This window comes from Haemaphysalis longicornis, unplaced genomic scaffold, assembly GCF_048455015.1.
Source record: "Haemaphysalis longicornis isolate Haplotype H1 unplaced genomic scaffold, Haemaphysalis longicornis Haplotype H1 scaffold_47, whole genome shotgun sequence".
Classification (NCBI taxonomy): Eukaryota; Metazoa; Arthropoda; class Arachnida; order Ixodida; family Ixodidae; genus Haemaphysalis; species Haemaphysalis longicornis.
In genome coordinates this window covers 1,573,667-1,595,658 of record NW_027526379.1, presented here as the reverse complement: position 1 = coordinate 1,595,658, position 21,992 = coordinate 1,573,667, and the positions used below count along the sequence as shown (strand labels likewise).

At 46.7% G+C, this 21,992-nt stretch overlaps 1 protein-coding gene across 1 annotated transcript in view; it reads left to right on the top strand.

The window, feature by feature from the left end:
• LOC144137697 (uncharacterized) overlaps nt 1-21,992 on the top strand; it is a 53,594-nt gene that overhangs the window by 24,803 nt on the left and 6,799 nt on the right. Inside the window, exons 3-4 of the mRNA XM_077669640.1 lie at nt 11,632-11,742; nt 21,200-21,319. Of these exons, the coding sequence (XP_077525766.1) occupies nt 11,632-11,742; nt 21,200-21,319 (231 nt within the window). The remainder of the gene's footprint in view (nt 1-11,631; nt 11,743-21,199; nt 21,320-21,992) is intronic.

Genomic DNA, 21,992 nt, shown 5'->3' with positions numbered 1-21,992 from the left:
AACACTCCTTCGGCGAGGAGGTAGACCCCCTCGCCGACGTCTCGCTAAGCAAGTTCCTGCGAGGAGCAAGCAGTGCGGCGAAGCCAAACGAAAGGGAACGCGCATGGTCGCGTTCCCACAATGCATACATACATACATACATACATACATACATACATACATACATACATACATACATACATACATACATACATACATACATACATACATACATGTGAAAGTTTTTTTAAACTTTGGGACCTCCTTCTGTAGCATGTTTATTCTATTCAGCAATGCTGTATTTATTATTTTGAATAAACTTGAACTTGAACTAAAAAAATGCATACATACATCCAGCCGTCATACATACTTGCACAGATACATACAGACGAAACTTTTCGCGTTCAGGTATCAAGAAAGACTATAGTCTTTAGAAAAGGTATGATATTTTAAAAAATAATGCCGACATGTAGGACTTACGCTAGCAGTTTTAGTAGTTTAAAACGGTTCCGCGTATACATACATCTTTTTGACGAGTTTGTTCAAGTTTTGTCTGGAAGTTTGATTAGAGTGACACAGACAGACAGATGGACGGATGGACGGACGGGCAGACGGAGTTAAAAAAATTCCCATCTGAGTTGCCCTTCCCTTCAAACAGTTTTTTTAGGCGATGCTTACGCTGAGGCATGCACAAGCGGGCGTTTAGGCAACGACCCCAAAAAATTGGCCGCGTATCTGCTCCTTTCGTTGCAAATGTCGACAAAAGACGATAGTCTTTATCGACTTTTGCAAAGTAAATATCTCCCTTCGCTTTCTCGCTCACTTCTCATGTTGTTCCTCTTGCGTCACACTCCTCCCAAGGTAAAGACGCCAAAGGGTTGCTTAAATCATTTTAAATTTACCGCGTTCCACTGCTCCAGGCCGGGTGTCTCAATGCCAACGCTGCCGTACGGCGAAGACGCGCGTGAATCGGGGCACCCTACTTCAGCTTTTATAGAACCGCGTTTCCCTACTCCACATGAGTTGCAAGCAGAACGGGGAAGCTATCTAGTGGAACCTTTCGCAACTGTTGCCGGTTGATTCCTTTAAATGGCGCCAGAAGCTATAGTGGCTCGGGCCACCGCGGGTGACGGTGGAGTGAATTTTTTTTCTGCAGTTAATGAAGTATTTAATTACGCAAAAGTCAAGCATGTTTGATTTTTTTTATAAAGGAACACTGCAAATATCACTTCTGTATTAATTTTTTGTCTTATATTTGAGTAATGTGTTGTTCTTCTTCAACAATGTTGACAAGTATGAACATTACACCGGACTTTGACGGATAGATTTAGCTGTGAATAAATAAGACTATTGCGCAGGCATTGTTTTACTTTGGCCGGGTGGCTGAATCGAGTCACGGACAGACAGACAGACAGACAGACCAAAATCAAGGTGGTACAGGGCTACGTGCATACATCGAGCCATGATGACCAGCAAGGTGAACGCTTGTATGAAGATGTTAAATCGGCAATGGCTAAAAAAATAACACTAGCACTTATTGGGCCGTGCCTTACGAGCGATCCATACCGCTGGGCAATCTGCTTGACTACTTTTGCTACGTCTTCTGATGCTATGGTATTCAGCAGCTGGGACGGCAAAAAAAAGTAAACATCCCCCTCGCGAGGGGCATGATCAAATGCAGAGCATTTCTGCAAGTCGTATGAATTACGTATTGGTTGTTGTTGTTGTAATTGTTGTCTTCCAGCGTAGACATTGTCGATGAAGTCGATGGTGAAACGTGAAACGTGCCGTGAACCCCCTGCCACGGCTATGACGCTACGTGGAGCGGCTATGACGCAACGTGGCGCGGCTATGACGCAACACAATCCAACACAATCCACTTTAATCCAATCCAATCCTAATCCAAACCAATCGAAGCCAAGCCAATCCAAGCCAATCCAATCGAATCCAGTTCAATGCCCCTCGCGAGAGAGTGTTATAGCGCCGAAATCGCGCCACCACACGAACGCGTGATGTTCACGTCACGATCACGCCACAGATGTTAGCGACCGGAGCGCGCGCGAACAACATATGTGGTTTAAGCGCGAACCGACCGCGGCGAGAGAGCGCGATGCGAGCGCCCCCTGTTCTTGCGCGCGCACCGGCTGTTGCTCAGCGCGAAAACGCGGCGAGAGAGGTGTTGCGCACGTCCCCACCTGTTGTGCACCCGAACCGAACGCGGCGAGAGAGGGTGTTGCGAGCGGAGAGAAGGGGAGGAGGACGCGGGGGAGAGGGCGCACCTGTGGCCAACGGTTGAATGAGTCAAGGATATAAGGCGCGTTCGTAACCTTCATTTCTGTGTCGGCTTTGTGGCGCAGTGGGTAGAGCACCATGCACCTTGCGTTCCGCCCGCAGAGTCGTGGGATCGAAACCTGGCGCCGGTATGTATTATTTTTTTATACAGTGTAGGGGGAGCGATGCGGACTACGGACGTCAACGCGGGTGACATCGTGAGTTACTGAAATGCTCTGCATTTAAAATTTCTGGGTTAAAGTAGCCCAAGAAAGACTATCGTCTTTAAAAGACGTACACGGATGGCAGCGGACGAAGTGGCGGCGGGTGCCGGCGCGTAAGGCGAACGATTCAAATGCGCCTTACAGAAGACCAGACAAGAAAATTTCCCCCGAGCTCTGGCTTCGTCTGCAAATTCCTAAGACGACACGTGTGCTGGCTTCAGTCGCTTGCTTCGCACGGTTTAGCAGACAAAACGACGCCTTTTCTCAAATCGATGGCATACCTTTTGACTGCCGACAATGTGAAATATTTTCATCTTCAAGCGATGAGCTGCGAGATCTTCTTGATGCAGTCACCTTTTTCCGAACACCTCTGTTCCGGGGGATAATACGACAGCTGAGTGCTGGCACTCAGAATCATAGTAGGCTCGTCTCAAGCGGGTGTATTTTTCTTGCCTGAGCCTACCACGAGAAACGGCTCTCGCGGCTCAAATCTCGGCATTTTCGCACTACGTTCAACCAGTGCATACAGGGCGCAGGTGAACCGCTGCGGGGCGCAGCCGAAAACCGTCAGCACCGAGTAAGAAAAGGTCGCCAGCGCGCATCTGGCTTCTCTGGCAACCTAGACGTCGGGATTTCTTTCAATATAACAGATATGGTCGTCATTTTCCAGATGCTGGCGCATATGACGTTATATGCCAACCGGAAAATTACGATTTACTACCCCCCCCCTCCCGAATTCTACTGCTCCGTGGGAAGTAACGGAAGTAACGTGGGAAGTAACATGGGAAGTAACGCCAACAGTAACGGAAGCGAATTATATGCGCTGTTGAAACAACATTTCTTTGCGTGGATATCAGCAACATCGCAACGCAACGCCGGAGGAAATACAAGGAAAGTTTACAAGAACAGGGCAAACGACGTGTATTGGTGTTGGAGTCATTCGCGGTTCAGTTTGTCTTTCACAAATGTGAGCAACATAATAAAGGGTGATATTACCATCGCGCTCATGATTGATACCAATTTTATTTTATCTCACTCCTCGCCAGCGTAGTGAGCGCAGTGCGGAGGGGGGATTATATCTGGCTTGCACGAGCTCTTTCATGCGTATACTTCAGCTGTGCGGTTTATCAGTCAACGATAAGGCCCAAATCGGTAGCATGACCCGCAAGTTTTCTTACATATTAAAACACTGTTGCAAACACAGACACCGGCATGAAGAAAAGCAGAACGAACAGGACTGGAGCTTTCTGACAAATAGAGCAACCAGCGTAACCTGGGTTAGCTGTGAAGCCTGATACTGACAAAGTAGCACTTCAGGGAGTATTCATTGAGGTGCTCGGAATGTTTCAGAAATTTTTAGCACCACGAGCTGTAACGTGTGAAGTGCCAAAAAGTGTTGCATCGGCTATGTGTATTTGAACCTGACAATGATACCGGACATGTTAACTGGTCGTACTAACCACGCACGGGAAACCGACGTCGGTTGAATAAATTTAGTTGTAAGCAAGCGGTGTTCGTAAAGAAAAAAGATTTCTGGGCCATGAGAGGCCCAGACACGTTGGTCGATGTTGGTAACTGCATCTTATATTCAGTGCACCTTTGTTACTACAGAACTATCGGTTATACTTAGGTGAATGACAGAGATGATTTCATAAAGCTTCAGCTTGCGGCGTAGCGAGGTCGTGGCGCAATACTTGCATTGCGCTTGTCTGCGGTTCACTTTTGGCAGCGTAAAAAATAACGCCACGCTGATTCAACCGTCTTTTACAATACGTTGCTTCCAGACCAGCGTATTGTGTCTGGAAGTGCAGGTTTCAGCGAAAGGTGCCTGTTATTCTGATACATTAATAGATAAGCATGCCGCGTGGTGGCCCAATGTCATATTCTTGTTTCGTTCAGTTCGTTGCTCCAAGGTCCGTGGCTCACTCAATAGTTGTACCGTTAGCGCAGCTTGATCTCGTCATTAGTGAGCTTTTAAAACGCCCAATCAAATTTTCGCTTTTCTTCTCTGTGAAATGCCCCTCCATATTGTGTTTTAAAGGCCTTTGTTCACAAGGAAATCAATTATTCATGCCCTTCATGCTGCACTGTGTAAGCATGCTTGCAATACATTAATTTGAATCTGTGAATTGATAATTGTCATGCCACTGCCAACGTGCGCAAATCGAAAAGCATGGTTGAAAAGAAATAGCAGTTTGGAGGTTTTATTCACATAAAAATGCATCAAATGGGTCGTAAATAAAGAGATCATGTCCTACCAATTCTTGACATAAATACCTTGAAAGACCCATCCAATGCTTTTTTTACAGGTATTTTTCCGGCCCTGCGTCGGTTCTTCGTGTCGTTCAGATACAGACGCAAAATGAATCATCAGGATCGGTGCGCAAATAAGAAAGATATTCGATATTTACGTCGACAAATACACGCAAATGCGGCACTGCCTACGTCATGCCCGGATCCTCCACATATGACGGCGCAACACGGCGACCCTACGCACCCTACGATTGGCTAAGCTTGAAATATTTTGTAAATGTCATTGTATTGTTTAAATGAGCCTAAATAATGCTTTAGCTCGTAATTTTTTCTTAACGAAAGCATAAAAGGAAACTGCCAGTAGTATCAAGGGCATACCCTAGTGCCCGCTTAGAGCGATTGTGTGCCCTTTCAAGCCGTGTGACTATGATCCCGATGAGCCACTTTCTATGCTCTCAGCATCGCCCGACGTCCAGCGTCTGCCAGCTTCGCTAAAATACATGCCTAATCATCCGTATACCTTCCATATGACGATGTCTATGCTCGGTGGTTATCAGCTTCGACGCAAGAAGTGGCGTAGTGGGCAATCATCACAAAGCGGACGGCAGTGTTTTCAGTCGGGCTCGAGCGTCTCGTCGGTCGAGGACGTTCCTTCGCATTGGGAAGCGCCGTTCCATTCACGGAAAAGCAACCACACCTTTTTTATAGTGCGCAGCACTTGGGCCGCCGCTACTGCAGTTTGGCGGCGGCGGCGGCCACGGGCACGGAACGGAATTGTAACCGAGCGAGCGACGCCAGAAAGAAAAGTGCGGAGGAAAGTGTAGCGAAAGGGTTCGGGAGAGGGCAGTAGGCTGCGCCCGCACGAGACGCTTGTCTGTGCGACAATTGGAGAAAGGCTGAGGGGGAGGGGTGCGCGTGACGATGATGTGCGTTCACTTCCTGAAATGCAGTTCGCTGTCCTTCGCAGTCCCTTAGAGTAGAGTAGAGTAGAGTAGAGTAGAGTACAGTAGAATACAGTAGAGTAGAGTGAACTGCGTAGACTGCGTAGAGTCCCTCCGCGCCGCTACGCAGAGGCCCACCATCGCTGCTGTCGGGAGAACACACGAGCGAGTGCTGGCTCAGCGATGATGTGCGTTTGCTTCCTAAGAATCAGTTTGGCTGCGCACAGATTTTCATTAAAGAGTATCGTAATCACCAGCCTCATTTTCCCTCCTCCACCTGCATCGTCATCTAAAGCCCGGTTATGTCGACTGCAGGACGAAGGCCTCTCCCAAAGATCTGCAGCCACGCCTACGGAGTGCTTGAAGGCCGATCGTGTGATTGTATAATCATTGGGAGGTTTTTAGCAAATGCACTCAGCCACGGCTCCTGAATCCTTGTCTGGTGAGGAAATGCTGTGCGTGTCCAAGGGAGCCTCACCCAGCATGGTGGAGCCTATCTAGTACAGCCTCCCGTGGTATCTCGCGACGTTATATACCGGACGAGGCAGCATTTCGGACCTGGTAAAACGCTCTAGAGGCGTAGCATGAAAGGTGCATATAATATATCCACCTTCCTATAATATGCACCTCATCCTATAATATATAAATAAATATAAAAATAAATACAGGAGCATCCTAATAATACAAATAAATATAGAGTTGAACCTCGATTTAACGAAGTCACCAGGACCCGCAAATTATTTCGTTCAATACGCAACTTCTTCAAATCGAGAGAACGACAAATTTCGTTCTAGAGAACGAAAAATTCATTGCCTAGTGATTTTCGGCTGCCGCGCTTCGCAAACAGAGCACACACTTCTCCTAGCTTCCCAGTGAAGTCGAAGCGTCCTCGGCACCCTCGTGCGCCCCAGCAAACCGCCTCAGAAGGTCGACGACGTCCATCACCTGGCTTGATGCAGGACTTGGAGCTTCGACAGTATCCGGATCGTTCGCATCTTCAGAATCCTTGTGTGCGCCGGAAACAAGCTGCACTATCTCCTCGTAGTCGAGACTACTGTCGTGTCGGTGTACGCGTCTGCGTCAGCGTTCACGAAGTCGTCGAAGTTCTGAACTGCGGCCACCTCGTCACGCCGGCGAAGCTGTTCCCAACAAGTGGACGATGCCTCTTCCTGCTCGTGTTGCGGGCTTATTGTGGAGCCCGACGCAGGCTCGGAAGCAGAAGTGTGGAAGCTCCTTTGAAAGTGTGGAGGCAGTGTGCTACAGCTCCAACCCTGGAAGCACACTGTCAGACACTCTAGACGCCATAAATTTGGAAAAACCTGTTTTATGCATCTTTGTTCCCAGAATGCTTCGTTAAATCGGGTTTGGCGGCAGAGTTTTTGTGCACCGAGAGAAGTGTGCTACTCCTAGGGGATTTTAATTTTGTTTGTACTCAGGAGGATCATTCGGCAGGTAACTGGAGCTATGCTTCCAGTGCCGTGGTTCTCAGTGACCTGGTTAGTGAATACGGCCTAGTTGACATAGGAAGCGTTATAGGGAGCACTGTACACTTTACGCATTTTCATCGTTTTTCTAGTGCCCGTGTGGACCGAATTTTTGTTTCCACCGGAAAGTGCTCAATTGTGCGTGATTATGTTGTTAGGCCAATATTTTTCAGTGATAAGTGCATGGTATCTGCACGGATCGGTCCACGGGGCTGGCGCGCTCCTCCCATCCCTTGGGAACTGTGGAGACTGACCAATAGCATACTCTGGGACGGACTTTTTCAACATGCAGTAGCAGCTTGCCTGAACGATACATTCGAACTTTCAAGCCTTGGCATTTTCCAAAAATGGGACCTTTTTGAACAAGAAATCATAAATGTAGCTATAGAGGCGTTGGCTCGGTCATCCTTTTTGAAGCGGCTTCACATGCGTGAACTCCGCAGTTCCTTGATGCAATTACATGAGGCTGAAAGAGTTCAGGCCGGGACATTTTTTGATGAAATATGCAATGTTAAAGCTCAAACTCAGCAGCATATGACATAAAAATATCGGGGAGCCCCTATTCGATCAAGAACGCGTAGGTTTTTGCTGGAGCCGCCAACACGACGCGCATTTGGAGATTAAAAGCAGTCAGCACTAGAAAACGTTACAGTCGAAATTGAGTATGGGGGCCAAAGCTACTCTAATAGCCGCAGTATATTTGCGGCATTTTGTGCCTATTATGAAAAACTGTTTATTGACAACACGGGTACCTGTAGTACGCCTGATGTTAATGTATTCCTCCATCCTTTTCCTATGCTCAGGGACGATGAGCGGGCTCTTGTAGAAAGACCAACTACGCTTGAAGAAGTGAAAATTGCGATTTCAAACCTTCAAACCCCTAAGTCACCTGGACCTGATGGCCTCACTGCTGAGTTCTACAGAAAATTCTCGACTGTTCTGTCACCTGCCTGACATGAGGTTTTTACAAAGGCCCATGAATTTGCCTCCTGCATTTTACCAAGGTTATACTGTACTAATCCCGAAAAGTAACAACGAAGAAAAGTTGAAAAGCGTGGATGGCTACAGGCCTATCTCTGTGTAACGTGGATTACAAGATATTCGCGAAGGTGCTGGCACGCAGGTTAAAGATTGTAATCACAAGTGAGATAGGTTCGCACCAGACTTGCGGTATTCAGACCAACATCCATGTTGCTCGTTCATTACTGGAGTGCGTATCCGATGCTGTTGGGCAGGTTGCGCTGCTTCAGATTAATCTTGCTAAAGCATTTGACAGGGTTAGGTATCCTTTCCTTTTTGCGGTTCTGGTGTCAGCTGGGCTTGGGGAAGCCTTTTATAAAAGCATATCTCTCTGTTACAAAAGCTGTACGACCCAGTTGTATATAAATCGCGAACTCTCCAGACCAACTAGCTCGAACCCTCACGTTGTTAAGTTATATCTCTAGACCTATTCCCATTAGATCTTCCGTACGGCAAGGTTGCCCGTTGTCACCCCTTTTATTCGGTTTGTACCTTGAGCCCCTGTGCATTAGTATTCTCCAAAGCAGTGTCATTCATGGTTTCTCACTGGAGAACTATGAAGTCAAAGTTTTAGCCCATGCAGATGACTTTGTCTTTTTTGTACGGACAAGAAAAGTGTTTTGGAGGGAATGATGCTGACACAGCGGTTTTGTGATGTAAGTGGTGCTAAGGTGAACCTTGAAAAATCAAGAGGATTTTGGAAGGGCTGGTGGGGTACGCAGCCGCGACAATATGGAGACATAGCATGGGACTCTGAAACAATACAGTACCTTGGGGTTCCTCTACATCAGATACGGAACAGTGGACCTCATTGATCTCTGCGCTTACTGTAGTGAAACGTAAAACGCAGGCATGGATGGGGCAGGAGCTGTCTATATTTGCGCGTGCAGAACTGTGTAAGGTATTTCTTGTTTCCAAACTTGTTTATGTTGTGCAGGCCCTTAGTTGTTCACGAAATAAGGTTCAAGCATTTCATAGTGTTGGCTACGTTCGTATGGCGGTCCAAGGGGGTGCCCATGCGCCGCGATAACCTCTCCCTCCCATTAAGGTCTGGGGGTGTTGGATTGGTGAATTTGTTTGTACACCAGGTCGTTTCGTGGTTCTTGTTTTTCAAAACAGCTGATCATCTGTTTTTAAAGGTTTTTAATCAGCATAAATTGAGTGCTCATTTGCATTTTTTTATTTGCTCCAACCAACCCCACGAATCCTAAGCCGCTTTGGGGCTTTCTGAAAGAGGTTGCTGACACTTTCAAGTTTCTTATTGTGCGTTTTTCTCTCGAGTATTTGTACGGACTCTCCAGGAAATAATTGATGGGCATTTTAATTGAAAGTTCATTTCCAATGCCCATTTACCGTCAACCATATCTGGTAATTTTAGATGGCAGTGTGTTGAAGCGCGTCAAAACAATGTGCATCCAAGCGGCTGCAAAAATTTCTTTTTTAAGTTGCGCACATCAACGTTGCCTGTTAAAACATGGCTCAATAGTAAAGGTGTATATGTGCCTTGGTCTGTTGACTGTCGTTTGTGTAACCAGCCGGAGACAATTGATCACAGCTTTGTTTTATGTCGGGATGCTGTGTTTTTTCGGATGTTCTGCAGTGGACTCTTAAAAAGGACATAGACACCACCCCCTACAGCATACGATTCGTGCCAGTGATGAAGAACTGTTCCGTGCCATATGACCTTTTCGTGCTTATAGGATTGTTTAGCCTATGGAAATGTCGCATGATTGACCGCCATGCCGAGGAACCTCGTGGAACTAAGTCAATTTTCGCGAACAATATGCGATTGTGTACAGTGTCTATGCGGCCCAATCGCAGCCGCCGGACTGGTTGAATCTTCTTGAGGCGTGTGTGTGCCTGCCTGACTTTTAAAATGTGTTACTGAATGTACCGTTATTGTAGGTAGGGAGGGACTTTAGGCTATTCGGGCTAGTTTTCTATGCGATAAAGAGAAAAAAAGTCGTTTTAGTGTGGAGGTTCCTTCTTAGCTTCTTGATCCAAAGGGCGGTGGTTTGAGACCGGCTCTTGCCTCGGGTACTTTTTGTCATCTTTAAATGGAACTATAATTTTTATGTTTTACGTTAGTTTTGGTGTTTTAAATAATTTATTTCTGCGCGCTAGGTCATGTTATGGTATCTTTAGGTTAGGTTGCCTACCTTTACGTTATCTAGAGCGATGTAGTGCCAAACGCGGCAATTTTGTTACAAAACGCCGGTGGACGTCTATATGGTGGAGTGCTTATAATACCGTCGGACGGCACTCTAGACACGGCCATAATAAAAAGTAAGCTGCTTCTTTCCCTCCAAAAAAAAATACAACCAGTGCATAATGCCGGCGATGATATACGGAACTGAGACTTGGCGCTTTACTAAAAAACTCGAAAGCAAACTTGGGTCCGCTCAACAGGCCATGAAGCGACTACTGATTGGAGCAATGCTTACGGACAATAAACGAGGTTTCTGGATCAGGGAACAAACTAGAGTCGGTGATTTAAGAGTTCAAATAAAGAAATATAATTGGAATCGGGCTACTAAGGCGTTGGACTGGGCTGTTCGGGTAAAGAGACGAACTGACAACCGGTGTTCAATTATGATAACAGAGTGGATATCAAGAGATGGGTTTAGAAGGAGGAGAGGGCCATTAACCCGATGGAGGGATAAAATAAAGAAATTCGTGGGCAAAAAGTGGACATCATGAGCGCAGGACAGGAGCGTTTGGACGTCAATGGGACAGCCCACGCATGCCATCAGTCATTGTACTCACGGGTTCGCAGACTTGGTGGGTTGCAGTGTAAAGCGCGAGCAACCGAGGGCCCTGAGACGACGAAAACCACTCATCACTGCCAACATAGCCTAACGTTATCGCTGAAGCAGTGTAATGCGAATGATGTAAGAAGTTTGTCTTAGAACCACCAGTATGCATGTTAAGAACAAGATTCTGCGACCAAGAGATGCAATTTATTTCTTTCCTCAACATCACTTTTTATAATCATTGGCAAATCAGAACACGAAGCACACTATTTTACCGCAACCTTGCTTTTTGTTTTACTTCATTAAACTGAGGCTCTTAATTTTAAAATGTAATGAACAGTGTCTGCGGGCTGAGAATAGTTTCCGTTTCATCGGCAACGGATGGCAGAATTCGTCAGCCCGAAGGCTGACTATCACCATTCTTGGTGGCTAACGAATTAGGTCACTCAGTGAGCATTGTCATCCAGGGCTGAAATTATTTTCGGCTGTTTGGGCGAAAGAACTACAATGTTGAACTTGTAGAAGATAGTACCCTTAGAAGTCTTTAAATCTGCATAACACACAGTACCATGCAAACCAAAACATTACAGCTGGTATCGACCAAGCAGCGCTATCCATGGGTACTGGAGCCTGACTCTATCTTCTATGGAATAGTTCTAATATGGTATCAACGAACCTAAGCTTGTCAACAAATGTGTCTTTGTAGGTGCTGGAAAGCCCACCGACGGGCCCGCATGCCGAGACGGCAACCATCGTGAGAAGAGGCAGCTCTCCGAAGTGATATCCACCATCAGTTCCGGAGCAAGGCTTTTAATTGGTGCGTTGGTATTTCTGCAGAGGTCTTGCATATTGCTTGATTTTCGACTGCCATGTGTTTAAGCAGACGAGAAAGTGTCATTCCCTGTTATTTCAGTTGAATGTTTTTTTCAATTCGATTTATTCGACATCTGAACGATGTTGAATTAACCAAGATTAAACCGTGCATTCGCAGGTTGGGGAGAGTGATGCGACCAGAACAGCTATAATCGCGATTTAATTGTTTCAGAAAAGCGGAAAAGCTGTTTTCGGGCTTCTCTTGTCTGGCTTCAGTCAGGAAGCCATATTTTGCGGAAAAAAATGGTATCCACGACGCGTCAAAGACAAAGATTTGAAGAAGAATCGGTTGCTTACAAAATGTATGGAATATTGACAAGAAAAGGCTTACAAAGCATGAAAAGCTTCAGTGTGAGCAAAAGAGCTGTGAAGTGCTATTACCAAGAGAGATCAATAACGGAGATGTGCTTTTTAAAAAAACAGTTCAAACGATCATGTTATGCAACGTTCTTTATGAGAATGAAAAGGCATGCATGCATACGAAGCACGGTGGAGGTGCTACGCTCCAACGGGTGCTACGCTCCAACGGGTTCTGTCTTCCTTTGCTTTCGCTGTAACAAGCGTCTGCGTAAACTTGTGCCACTTGGTCCTCGTCCACATTTATTGGTGGGAAAAAGACCTGAAGGATAAACAGCCTTAGGGAATCAGCCCCCGGCGTGAGCCCATGTTCCCGTTTCAAGTCTTCGCTTTGCCCCATTTTTTTGCGAAAGGAAAACACATTACCGTCAGAATGGACGAGCAAATCTTCAGTGCTAAGTAAAAATTGCTTTCCTGAAACCGAATGACACTGTGGTTAGTAGCGAACATCTTTACAGGGGGCTGTAAAAACCCCCTTTTTTCCTTCAGAGTAAGAACTGTCCCCACAAATGTCTTTACAGGCAAAACAACCTCGCTAAATGTACACAATGCTATACTGAGGTGGTCCAGCACTTCTGTTTCGCCGTTTCAGAAACATTGCGCACAGCCGTGCTCATTTTCTGTTTTTATTACGCGAAAAAAGTTTGTTTCATTGTTTACTCTTTTGCTTTTTGCTTCTCAGTTGTATCTTACGAACGAACGATTTCGAAATTGGTGTGTACGCAATTCTCCTCTTTCGGCTGTGGAATTCTAGTATATTGGTTCAGGGCTCATATTTCTCTTCGGTAAAAAAAAACTACGGGGGCATTTTTAAGATCAACTCATTGAAACGTTAAATAGTAAACCGGGAAGGTTGCAGGGTAATGTTTGTATTAAAGGCAGACATTGGGGGAAATGCAGTGTCAAGACGTAAAGAGTCCCTAGCCCTTCCTAACGGCACTGCGTTCTTGGCAGACGGGATATCGATGAAGAATAAATAAAAGTTGCTTGTGCCGTGCTGAGAATGCCACCCTGTTCGCTTGCTTGTTTCCCCACCTGCACGTTTTCTAATAAGGTTAGTATTTAAACTCTGTTCAAGTAACAGTTTAAAAATAAATGTCTTTGTTTAAGCATGCACTTTCTCGCTCTCGATATAACAAAATAAGAATGCAACACTATAGCCAAATTTTATGGGCATTGGGTGACTGATGCTTTTCTGTTTGGGTGTTTAACGCACCGAAGCTACAGCTGCGCTGTAAGGTTGGCCCAGGTAAGGTTTAGCCACCTGAGGATTTTTAACATGCGCCGAAATCTCGATCCGCGGGCGTTTCCGCTTTGCGCCTCCACCTGGAAAGAGGCCAGAACAGCCGGGATCCAACGTGCGTCCTTCGGACCAGCAGCAAAACACCTCAGCCGTCCACCCACCACGGCGAGTGGCAAATAAAAATGCTTGCAACATCTTTTAAGCAGCTGCTAGATATTTGGTGCGCACGTCGCTGAGCACACTGTTTTTTGTTGTTGTTCAATACTTGCGGCAATACATTCGCATTGTAGCCCTTTGCTGCAAAGGGAAGGGCAAGATGTTTGGAAGAAAAAATAAGGACGCAAAAACTGAACGTTACTAAAGGTTTAAAGGCAAATTTTCGCCGTCAAATTTTCTAGAGAGTGGGGAGAGAGGGAGAGAAAGAGCGAGAGAGAGCAATAACTTTATTATATTCGTTGAGTGTTACGACGTGGTGGCAGAACCTAGTGCAGGGCTCCAGTCTACAGGCCGAGCGTGGCTGCTCCGGGGATTGTTCGGAACTGGTCGCCTACATTTCCCTGTGAAAATTGCCTCGCGTCCCAGGTCCGTATTAAATAAGGCTACGGCAGAAAGCCCCCCCCGTTAAGAAACAGGTCTATTTTCAGGGTTCACGGTGTAACAAATCGTTTGTTTGTGTAAGATGGATTTATTTCCGAAGTAAATGCAGCAGGATGCTCAGCGAAGGCAGTCCGAAGCAAGCGGGGCACACGGCTGGCTCTCTTGCGCTAAACTCGCGGTCCACGCTGATGATGTTCCTTGTCCGGTTCACTGCTTCTTCATCTTCCTTGCCGTTATTTTACGATGACCAATCTCCTTGAAAGGGTGGGAGATACTTGTATCTCTTAGGGGCACGCCACGATAAGAGGGTCATAATAATACTTGAGGCGTTGCACGTGGACTGTCTCGCGGCCTTGGCAACGGAGGTCTGAGGACGGGGTGAGCGGCTCCACAACGTAATTGACAGGTGACGCGCGTTCGACGACGCGGTAGGGGCCGTGGTACTTGGATAGCTGCTTGCTGGAGAGACCGGGAGTAGTAGTCGGTATCCAAAGCCATACTATGGAGCCGGGAGAAAAAGTCGCTTGTGGGAGGTCACCATCACGACGATCTCTTTGGTGAGACTGGTCTTCAGAGTTAAAGCGCGGACAATCTGGCGGCATTCTTAGGCGTGGCTGCAGAGTCGGGAAACGGTCGTGTGCTCAGAAACATCATGTCGATAGGGGAGAATTGTGTCGAGAGTGCAGGATGGTTCACGACCGTAAAGAAGGAAAAAAGGAGAGAATCCCGCGGTAGACTGCATCGCGGTGTTATAGGCATACGTCACAAAGGGAAGAATCGTGTCCCAGTTGGAGTGGTCGGAAGCGATGTACTTGGCGAGCATATCGCCAAGAGTTTGGTTAAACCTCTCCGTCCACCCATTCGTCTGCGGGTGATAAGCGGTAGTGGTGCGGTGCGTGACTTTGCATTTCTTCAAGAGAGCTTCTATCACTTCCAACAAAAAGACGCGCCCTTTATCACTTTATCACTTTATCACTTTATCACGTGGTGCTCCGTGACGGAGAATTAAACGATGTAGAAGGAAAGAAGCAACTTCGTTCGCCGTGGCAGCCGGTAGCGCAGCTGTCTCAGCATAGCGCGTAAGATGGTCGATAGCAACAACGGCCCAACGGTTGCGCGCTGAAGTATGCGGTGAAAGACGCGCTGGGCAGGGTAAAGGTTGCAATGGGCCGGTTTGTTGCTGAGGTGGGGACTACCGCCGCTGACAGTCTTCGCAATCCCAGATAAACTTCATTACGAAGGTGTACATTCCTGTCCAAAACTAGCGCTGTCGCAGTCGTTCGTACGTCTTCAGCACGCCTGCATGGGCACAATGCACATCCGCGTGGAAGCTAGCACAAATGTCAGCCCGAAAGTGACGAGGAAATACGAGCAACCACTTGCGTCATTCTGGACGATAATTGCGGCGATAGAGCAGTCCATCACCGATGGCGAAGTGCGCAGCCTGACGTCGCAGCGCACGAGGAGCAGTACACAGCGTAGGATTTGAAAGGAGGTCGCAGAGTTAGGATATCCAGGGATCCTTCCGCTGTTGCCCCGCCATGTCCTCAAATAGGTCGAATTTCGGGGTATAGTCAATGCCCGTGAGCTCTGCCGTATCCGTGCCCAGAGGTGAACGGGACAGTGCGTCCACACATTGTGCTTTCGTCCAGACCGATATATCACGCGGATGTCATATTCTCGGAGGCGTAGATCCCAACGGGGAAGGCGACCAGAGGGATCCTTCAGTGATGTCAGCCAGCAAAGGGCGTGATGGTCTGTCACGACATCGAAGGCACGGCCGTAAAGGTTGTGTCGGAATTTGGCAATAGCCCACACGATGGCCAAACACTTTCTTCGTGACGGAGTAATTGAATTCGGCTTTTCTAAGCGTACGGCTCGCATAGGCAACAACGTACTCGTCAAATCCTGGCTTCCTTTGGGCAAGTACAGCTCCCAACCCGACGCCACTGGCGTCAGTATGGATCACGGTGGGCGCACGAGGATTGAAGTGGCGCAGTATAGGGGGTGAGGTAGGCAACCGACGTAAAGTCAAAAAGGCTTCATCGCATGCAGGAGACCAGGTGGACAAGTCGTGGCTTCCGCCGAGGAGCTTGGTCAGAGGTGCAATAACAGATGCAAAATTTGAAACGAATCGCCGGAAATATGAACAAAGGCCAATGAAACTGCGCAGGACATTAAAGATTGGTCGGTTTCGGGAAGTCGGCCACAGCTTGTAGCTTGGCAGGGTCAGGGAGAACATCGTCCTATGAAACCACATGACCTAGAATCGTCAGCTTTCGGGCCGCAAAATGGCACTTCTTTAAGTTGATATGTAGACCAGCATCTGTTAGCCACTGCAAAACTTGCTCTAGACGAGTCAGATGGGTGTCAAAATCCGGGAAAATATAGCGATATTGTCAAAGCAACATAGACAAGTTTACCACTTTAGGCCACGTGGAATGTCGTCCATCATGCACTCAAAAGTGGCGGGCGCATTACATAACCAGAACGGCAGTACGTTAAATTCGTATAATCCGGCGGGAGTTTCAAACGCGCTTTTTGCACGGTCATCGTCTGCCATCGGCACCTGCCATTAACCGGAGCGCAGGTCCCGCGATGAGAACTCAGCTTCTCGCAGATAGTCTAAGGCATCATCGATCCTGGGCAGAGGGTAAACGTCTTTCCGAGTGATCTTGTTAAGTCGCCTGTAATCCACACAAAATCGGATAGATCCATCCTTCTTCGTAACAAGTACGACTGAAGAAGCCCAGGGGCTAATGTATGGCATAATGGCGCCACGCTGAAGCATCTCATCAACATGGCTTTCGATGACAGAACGTTCTTTGGTCGAGACACGATACGGTTGCTGGCGCAAAGGACGATGGGAGCCAGTGTCGATTCGATGAGAGACGGTCGATGTGCGACCCAAAGAAGTCTTCTGACAGTCGAAGGTGCACTAAACTTGGTACAAAGACTCCGCTTCAAGATAGAAAGTTCCATCAGTTTTTTGCTGTGTTGCAGAGAAAAAAAATGTTTCTAGATAATTTCTCCCCTTCGTCGGCGACTGTGGCCGAGAAAAATATCTTAAAATTTCAAGCATTTTCTGCATTTTTCTCGTAACAATCTGGCCCACCCAGCAAGACCGTGCTGTTCAGTGGCCCAGTGCTGTAGCATTGGCGCCAGTCATTAGTGCGGGCGTCTATGTGAGCCTTGTGCGCTGCTCCGCACTCCTGTTGGGTTCCCAATATACAATCACGACATTCTTTATTTTCTTCACAATTTTGGTAATGCATCCTATCTTGTTCTCTTGCTTTTTACCCTTCGGTGAAATTGGAGTTCTTGCATTTGAAAACCTTTCTGAACTTGGCGCTGGCAGCCTACCCTCGAAAGCGGAGGGTTGTAATCTGATACACCGAGCGCATTACGATTGCCGTAGGCGATCTAGTAGCTCGCCGACATAAGAGCGGCGTCCTTTGATGTCCATTGCCGTCAGTATACAGTTTCGCCTAATGTCTGTTATTCTGAAGTACACGTGTTCCAGTACGCAAAGTAATCCAAACGTTGTTTCAAAAATGCTTTGTTTATACGAAATGCCGGCGAATCGTTATTATTAACAAGAATTTTGAACGAAACCTTTTTTGCCAGCGTTCAACTTCACGTCAAGATAATTTTCGAAGCCTTTCATACTCCAGTGCGCATTAAAACTCCAGAAATACCTGTTTTTCCGCATTCAAGGACTGCGTTCAGAGCGAGCTGCTCGTTTTATAATGCAAACCCTTTGTGTGAGATTGTAAAGCACCCGCAAACTTGGGACTACATCGTTACGCAAATGATTTCGCTGTTAGCGGCCTTTGACCGTTTCCGGAGCTCGTTCTCTATCATACATAACTCCATGGTCTAACATAGTGATATACAGTAGCAGTGACTTCATTTAGCAAGCTGACATAAGTTTACGTGAAACTTCACCACCAGCCCGGCATTTTTTTAATTCGAATTTTGGCCATGCAGGCATATGAAGAAAAGATAATACATTAGGTAGAAGAACGAGAAGGGGTACAAAAGCACAGGTAATCAGGAAGTTCATGACCATGTACAAGTCTAAACGTAGGCATGGAGTCCGGTCTCGTGTAAAAAGGTCAGCAGCGACCTGCAGTAGCGGTCTTCGTGCACCTGCATTTATGCACTGAAATACCGAAGTCATCAAGCTTTCATGTTGAGGAGAATGCTTGCCAAGGCTGAAATAAACCTTTCTTTGATGTCACATGAAAGTGGTACTCGTGCTATAGATATTCAATTAGGATGGCAGAGCATCACATTGGGCTCTTGCTCAACTCAGCAGCTGCGCCTGTGTTGATAGCGCTTTACAGGAGCCTAACCACGTTGAAGTGCTTTTGTGTTGGGTATCAAGTCAAGAAAGAAGAAAACGTGGCGAAAAATAGACGTGGACGAACGAGAGAAGATACGACAGATACGTATCTTCCCTAGTTCGCCCGCGTCTAGTTGGCACCACGTTTCCTTCTTTCTTTAACTATGTACCAACTAGCTCAGCAAGAAGTTTTGTTAAATCAAGTCAAGTCAAGTCAAGTCAACTTTATTTACCCGCTAGACAGAAGTGTAGCTGTGGATGGTTTCCTGGGTTACAAGCTGCATTAAGCATCTTGACAGTGGCCAGGAGCCTTTGTTTATGACAGCAGACAATGCAAATATTCACACAATTGATAGAAAAAAATAAATTTTAGATAAATAAATTTGAGAAAAATAAAATAAAATAAAATAAATAGCAGCGGGAACCCGGTAAGAGATGTATCGATAGTTTACTTATAAGTTGCTGCCCGAGAAGAGGGAGTGCATGCTCGTTTCCGCCAAGAAGAAATACCATATTGTACGAGAAAACCTATTTTTTGCCGAAAACCTATTTTTTGCCAAAACATCACGGGTGTCGGATCTCGTGGCAGTTACCGTTACACCAAGCGAAGGTAAGGTATCAAACTACAGCTAGTCCTTACTCTCAAGCAAGATGAATGCGTGGTATAGCCTGCATATTTTACGGAACATTGACATTGACCCTAACGTAACGAAGTAATTCTACTAGTTCACACAACTTTGCAGTCATAATGCGGTTGTGAAATTGATTGATCAAAACTCCTGTACTTAAAAATTATGCAAGCTTTGACTGGGTTGTTGGTTCATCTTCTCTAAATAACCAAGTATTATGGAAGTAATACTATATTTAATCGAACCGATGGTATGGTCCGGAGATTGTTACTAGTGATATTTTTAAGTGCAGGCCGGCAGATGCCACTTCTTTTCGGCTCCTTGTTCTTCCCAAAATTAATGAAGGTACGAAGTTGTGATTTGACAACAGCGTCGATGGAGCTACCAGTAAGTTTCCTCGCAAGACTGTTCGGGTTAGTGGACAACGAACAAATGTTATTTACTAACCACATGCATAACTTTACTTTTTCGTTTCAAAACCTGATGTATAAAACACTGTTTCGCTACAAATGGCATCAAATAAGAAAATTGGGCCAGGGTGTTTCTAATTGCAGGTTCAGTAACCATACCGCAATAGAGCTAGAAATTCTGCAGGGTGGTAATAACATTATACAGTTATCTATGTAGGCCTGCCCAGATGTGTATAACTGAGAGACTGCTATAAGTGACAAGTATAGCCAAATGTCGCGAATAATGCGTATTTACGATAAACTTTTACACTGGTCTCGCAAAACTGGCAGCGCTCGAGCCAGTCTCGAGCCAGTACTCGATTCTACATTGGGCTGCTCTTGCAGTGTAAGCTCGCGCCTGTGCACTTTCCAGTGGAAGCACCGCGATGACACTGACAGGCTTCAGCCGCGCCATTTGGCACTGCACACGGCGCTAAGGAACATTGCTTGAGTTTAAGCCACCCCATGGCGCTCACGAATTTCAGGGCCGAAGCGGGAGGAAGCATTTTGCATTCCGGCACACTTGGTTGCAACTACTGGTTGACCCCACTGGCCCAGCGCCGAGTGCTGTAGCAATCGTCTTGTTCCTGATTCTTGTCGCTCGACCGCAGCGGAGAGCTTAACAAACGCTTTATTCGCGTAGTATCACAAACCGTCGACCGTTAGTGGGGGAGCTTGCGGTAAAGGTTTGGCCTAGAATGCTGGACCTCATTGATCATCCGCCCGTCAGTGTCAGGGGATCATCATTTTCGAACAAATAGAGGAGACAAGTTGTTTTCAACCAGGCCGCTGAATACTACTGAGTAGGGTTGCCATAAAGACAACGAGAACTGTAGGATATACAGTTAAACAGCGCGATTCAAACATTCTTGAGTACGCAGGGCGGTATGAGCATTGTGGTCGCGAATAAATGACACGTCGTTCCCATTCCTGGAGTTGACGTGCAAGTCGGCCTGAAATTCTTATTGCCAGTTGCGGCGGCTGCACGGGGTCAGAAGTGGTGCCGTCACGCAGCCGCGTCGTCGTTTGTACCGCCTCATCAAGGACGCAGCTACGCAACCGCTCAAGCCCCCGCACCCCTTTCGCCTAAAAGGAAATGTTGAGCAGAACTAAGGGCTATTCAAACAAATGTTTGAGCTTTACCTGCAGGCCACAGCACCAGCGAAGCCTCTTACCGAAGCTGCTAAATCTTCCACATCCCTGACCGTCCTCGGGGACTACGCTCTAGAGGTCCTCAATAATGTCACATTAGCTTAGGGTGAAAGCAAGCAGGAGTATACAAGACCGTTTACCGAAGTTCGAAAGCTACTCCGCATTCCACGGATTCCTCGCCGTAAACTGCATGGTACCCAACCGAGAAACAGTAAACATCTACGAATAAGCATTCAAACCACGGACAATGGATTAAGCTGCCCTACGAGAGGCAGGGAGTACTTGCTTACAGGTCACCATTAGCCGTTGTTACAATTAAAATGTAGGCTTTCCCAAAAGCAGGGAGTTCTTTGATTGGAACATTGATTTGAACAGTCAGAAGTAGATAAAAGAATGCAGCACTGAATTCGTTCTGTTCTAAAGATAATGCAGCTGCAAACTCTGTTTGTCCAGCTTCCTCCTGCGCGTCAGTTTTAAGCCATGCTGCCCCGTTACAAGCTCATTAAAATGGTAGTTATGGCCGGGAGATGCTAAGAAAACGTCGTTTTTTGGCAGGAAATTGAAGAGGGCACACTAAATGTTTGATACTTACGGTACCTTTTTGTGCTATTGTTTCCCCCGTAAAGAGGCTGGCGTAGGCCTTCTGCAGTCGGTTGGCCGCCTGGGAAAAGAAGTGGTCGGCGAAGGCGATGGCGGCCTCCTGAGTCTGCTTGGCTCCCTCTTCACTGGCGTCAGCGTCGGTTTGGGTAAGTCGGGCTTCTCAGCTATGGTTCAGGATTTCGGATATTAGCTAAGCAGAGCTTCCCAGCGGCGACAGAAGAGTAGCTTGTATGTGCGGCTGTCAAAGCCACGTCCATACCCAACTTCGCAGGGCCTTTACCGGCTTATGCATAACCATGGCTACACTCATTTTAAATATCTTTGCTGTGAACGCAAATGAACCTGTTGTACAGGTGCCGTTTGCACAATGCTCATAGAAAGCGTACACTTAAACTATAGTGTGGGAAAATAGCGAAGTCCAGGCTATGTACTCTTCAATATATGCTACGCTGTGCGCCAGAACACCTTTCTGCTTCGCCTTTTACGTAAGACTGGCGGCAAGGAGAGAAGCTGTGAGGATCAAGGCCGTAATTCTGTATTGTGTTCGATTTAAAACAGCACATTTGGTGCCAATTTCAATAGCGACTTAGGACACATATAAGGGCTCAGCACAAGCATAATAGTAGTTCGCCAAGAATGAATAAAAAGTTTAGAAAAATAACGCGAAAGTTTGGGCAACTTAAAGACTGGGAGCAGATGCCTGGTTCATACAATAACTCCACCTTAGCAAAGTTTAAATTCTTTGTACCCTCTACATGCACAGCGCTTACACACATTCGGACCCTGCAGCAAAGCTTCCCCCACTTATCCCGACAAGAA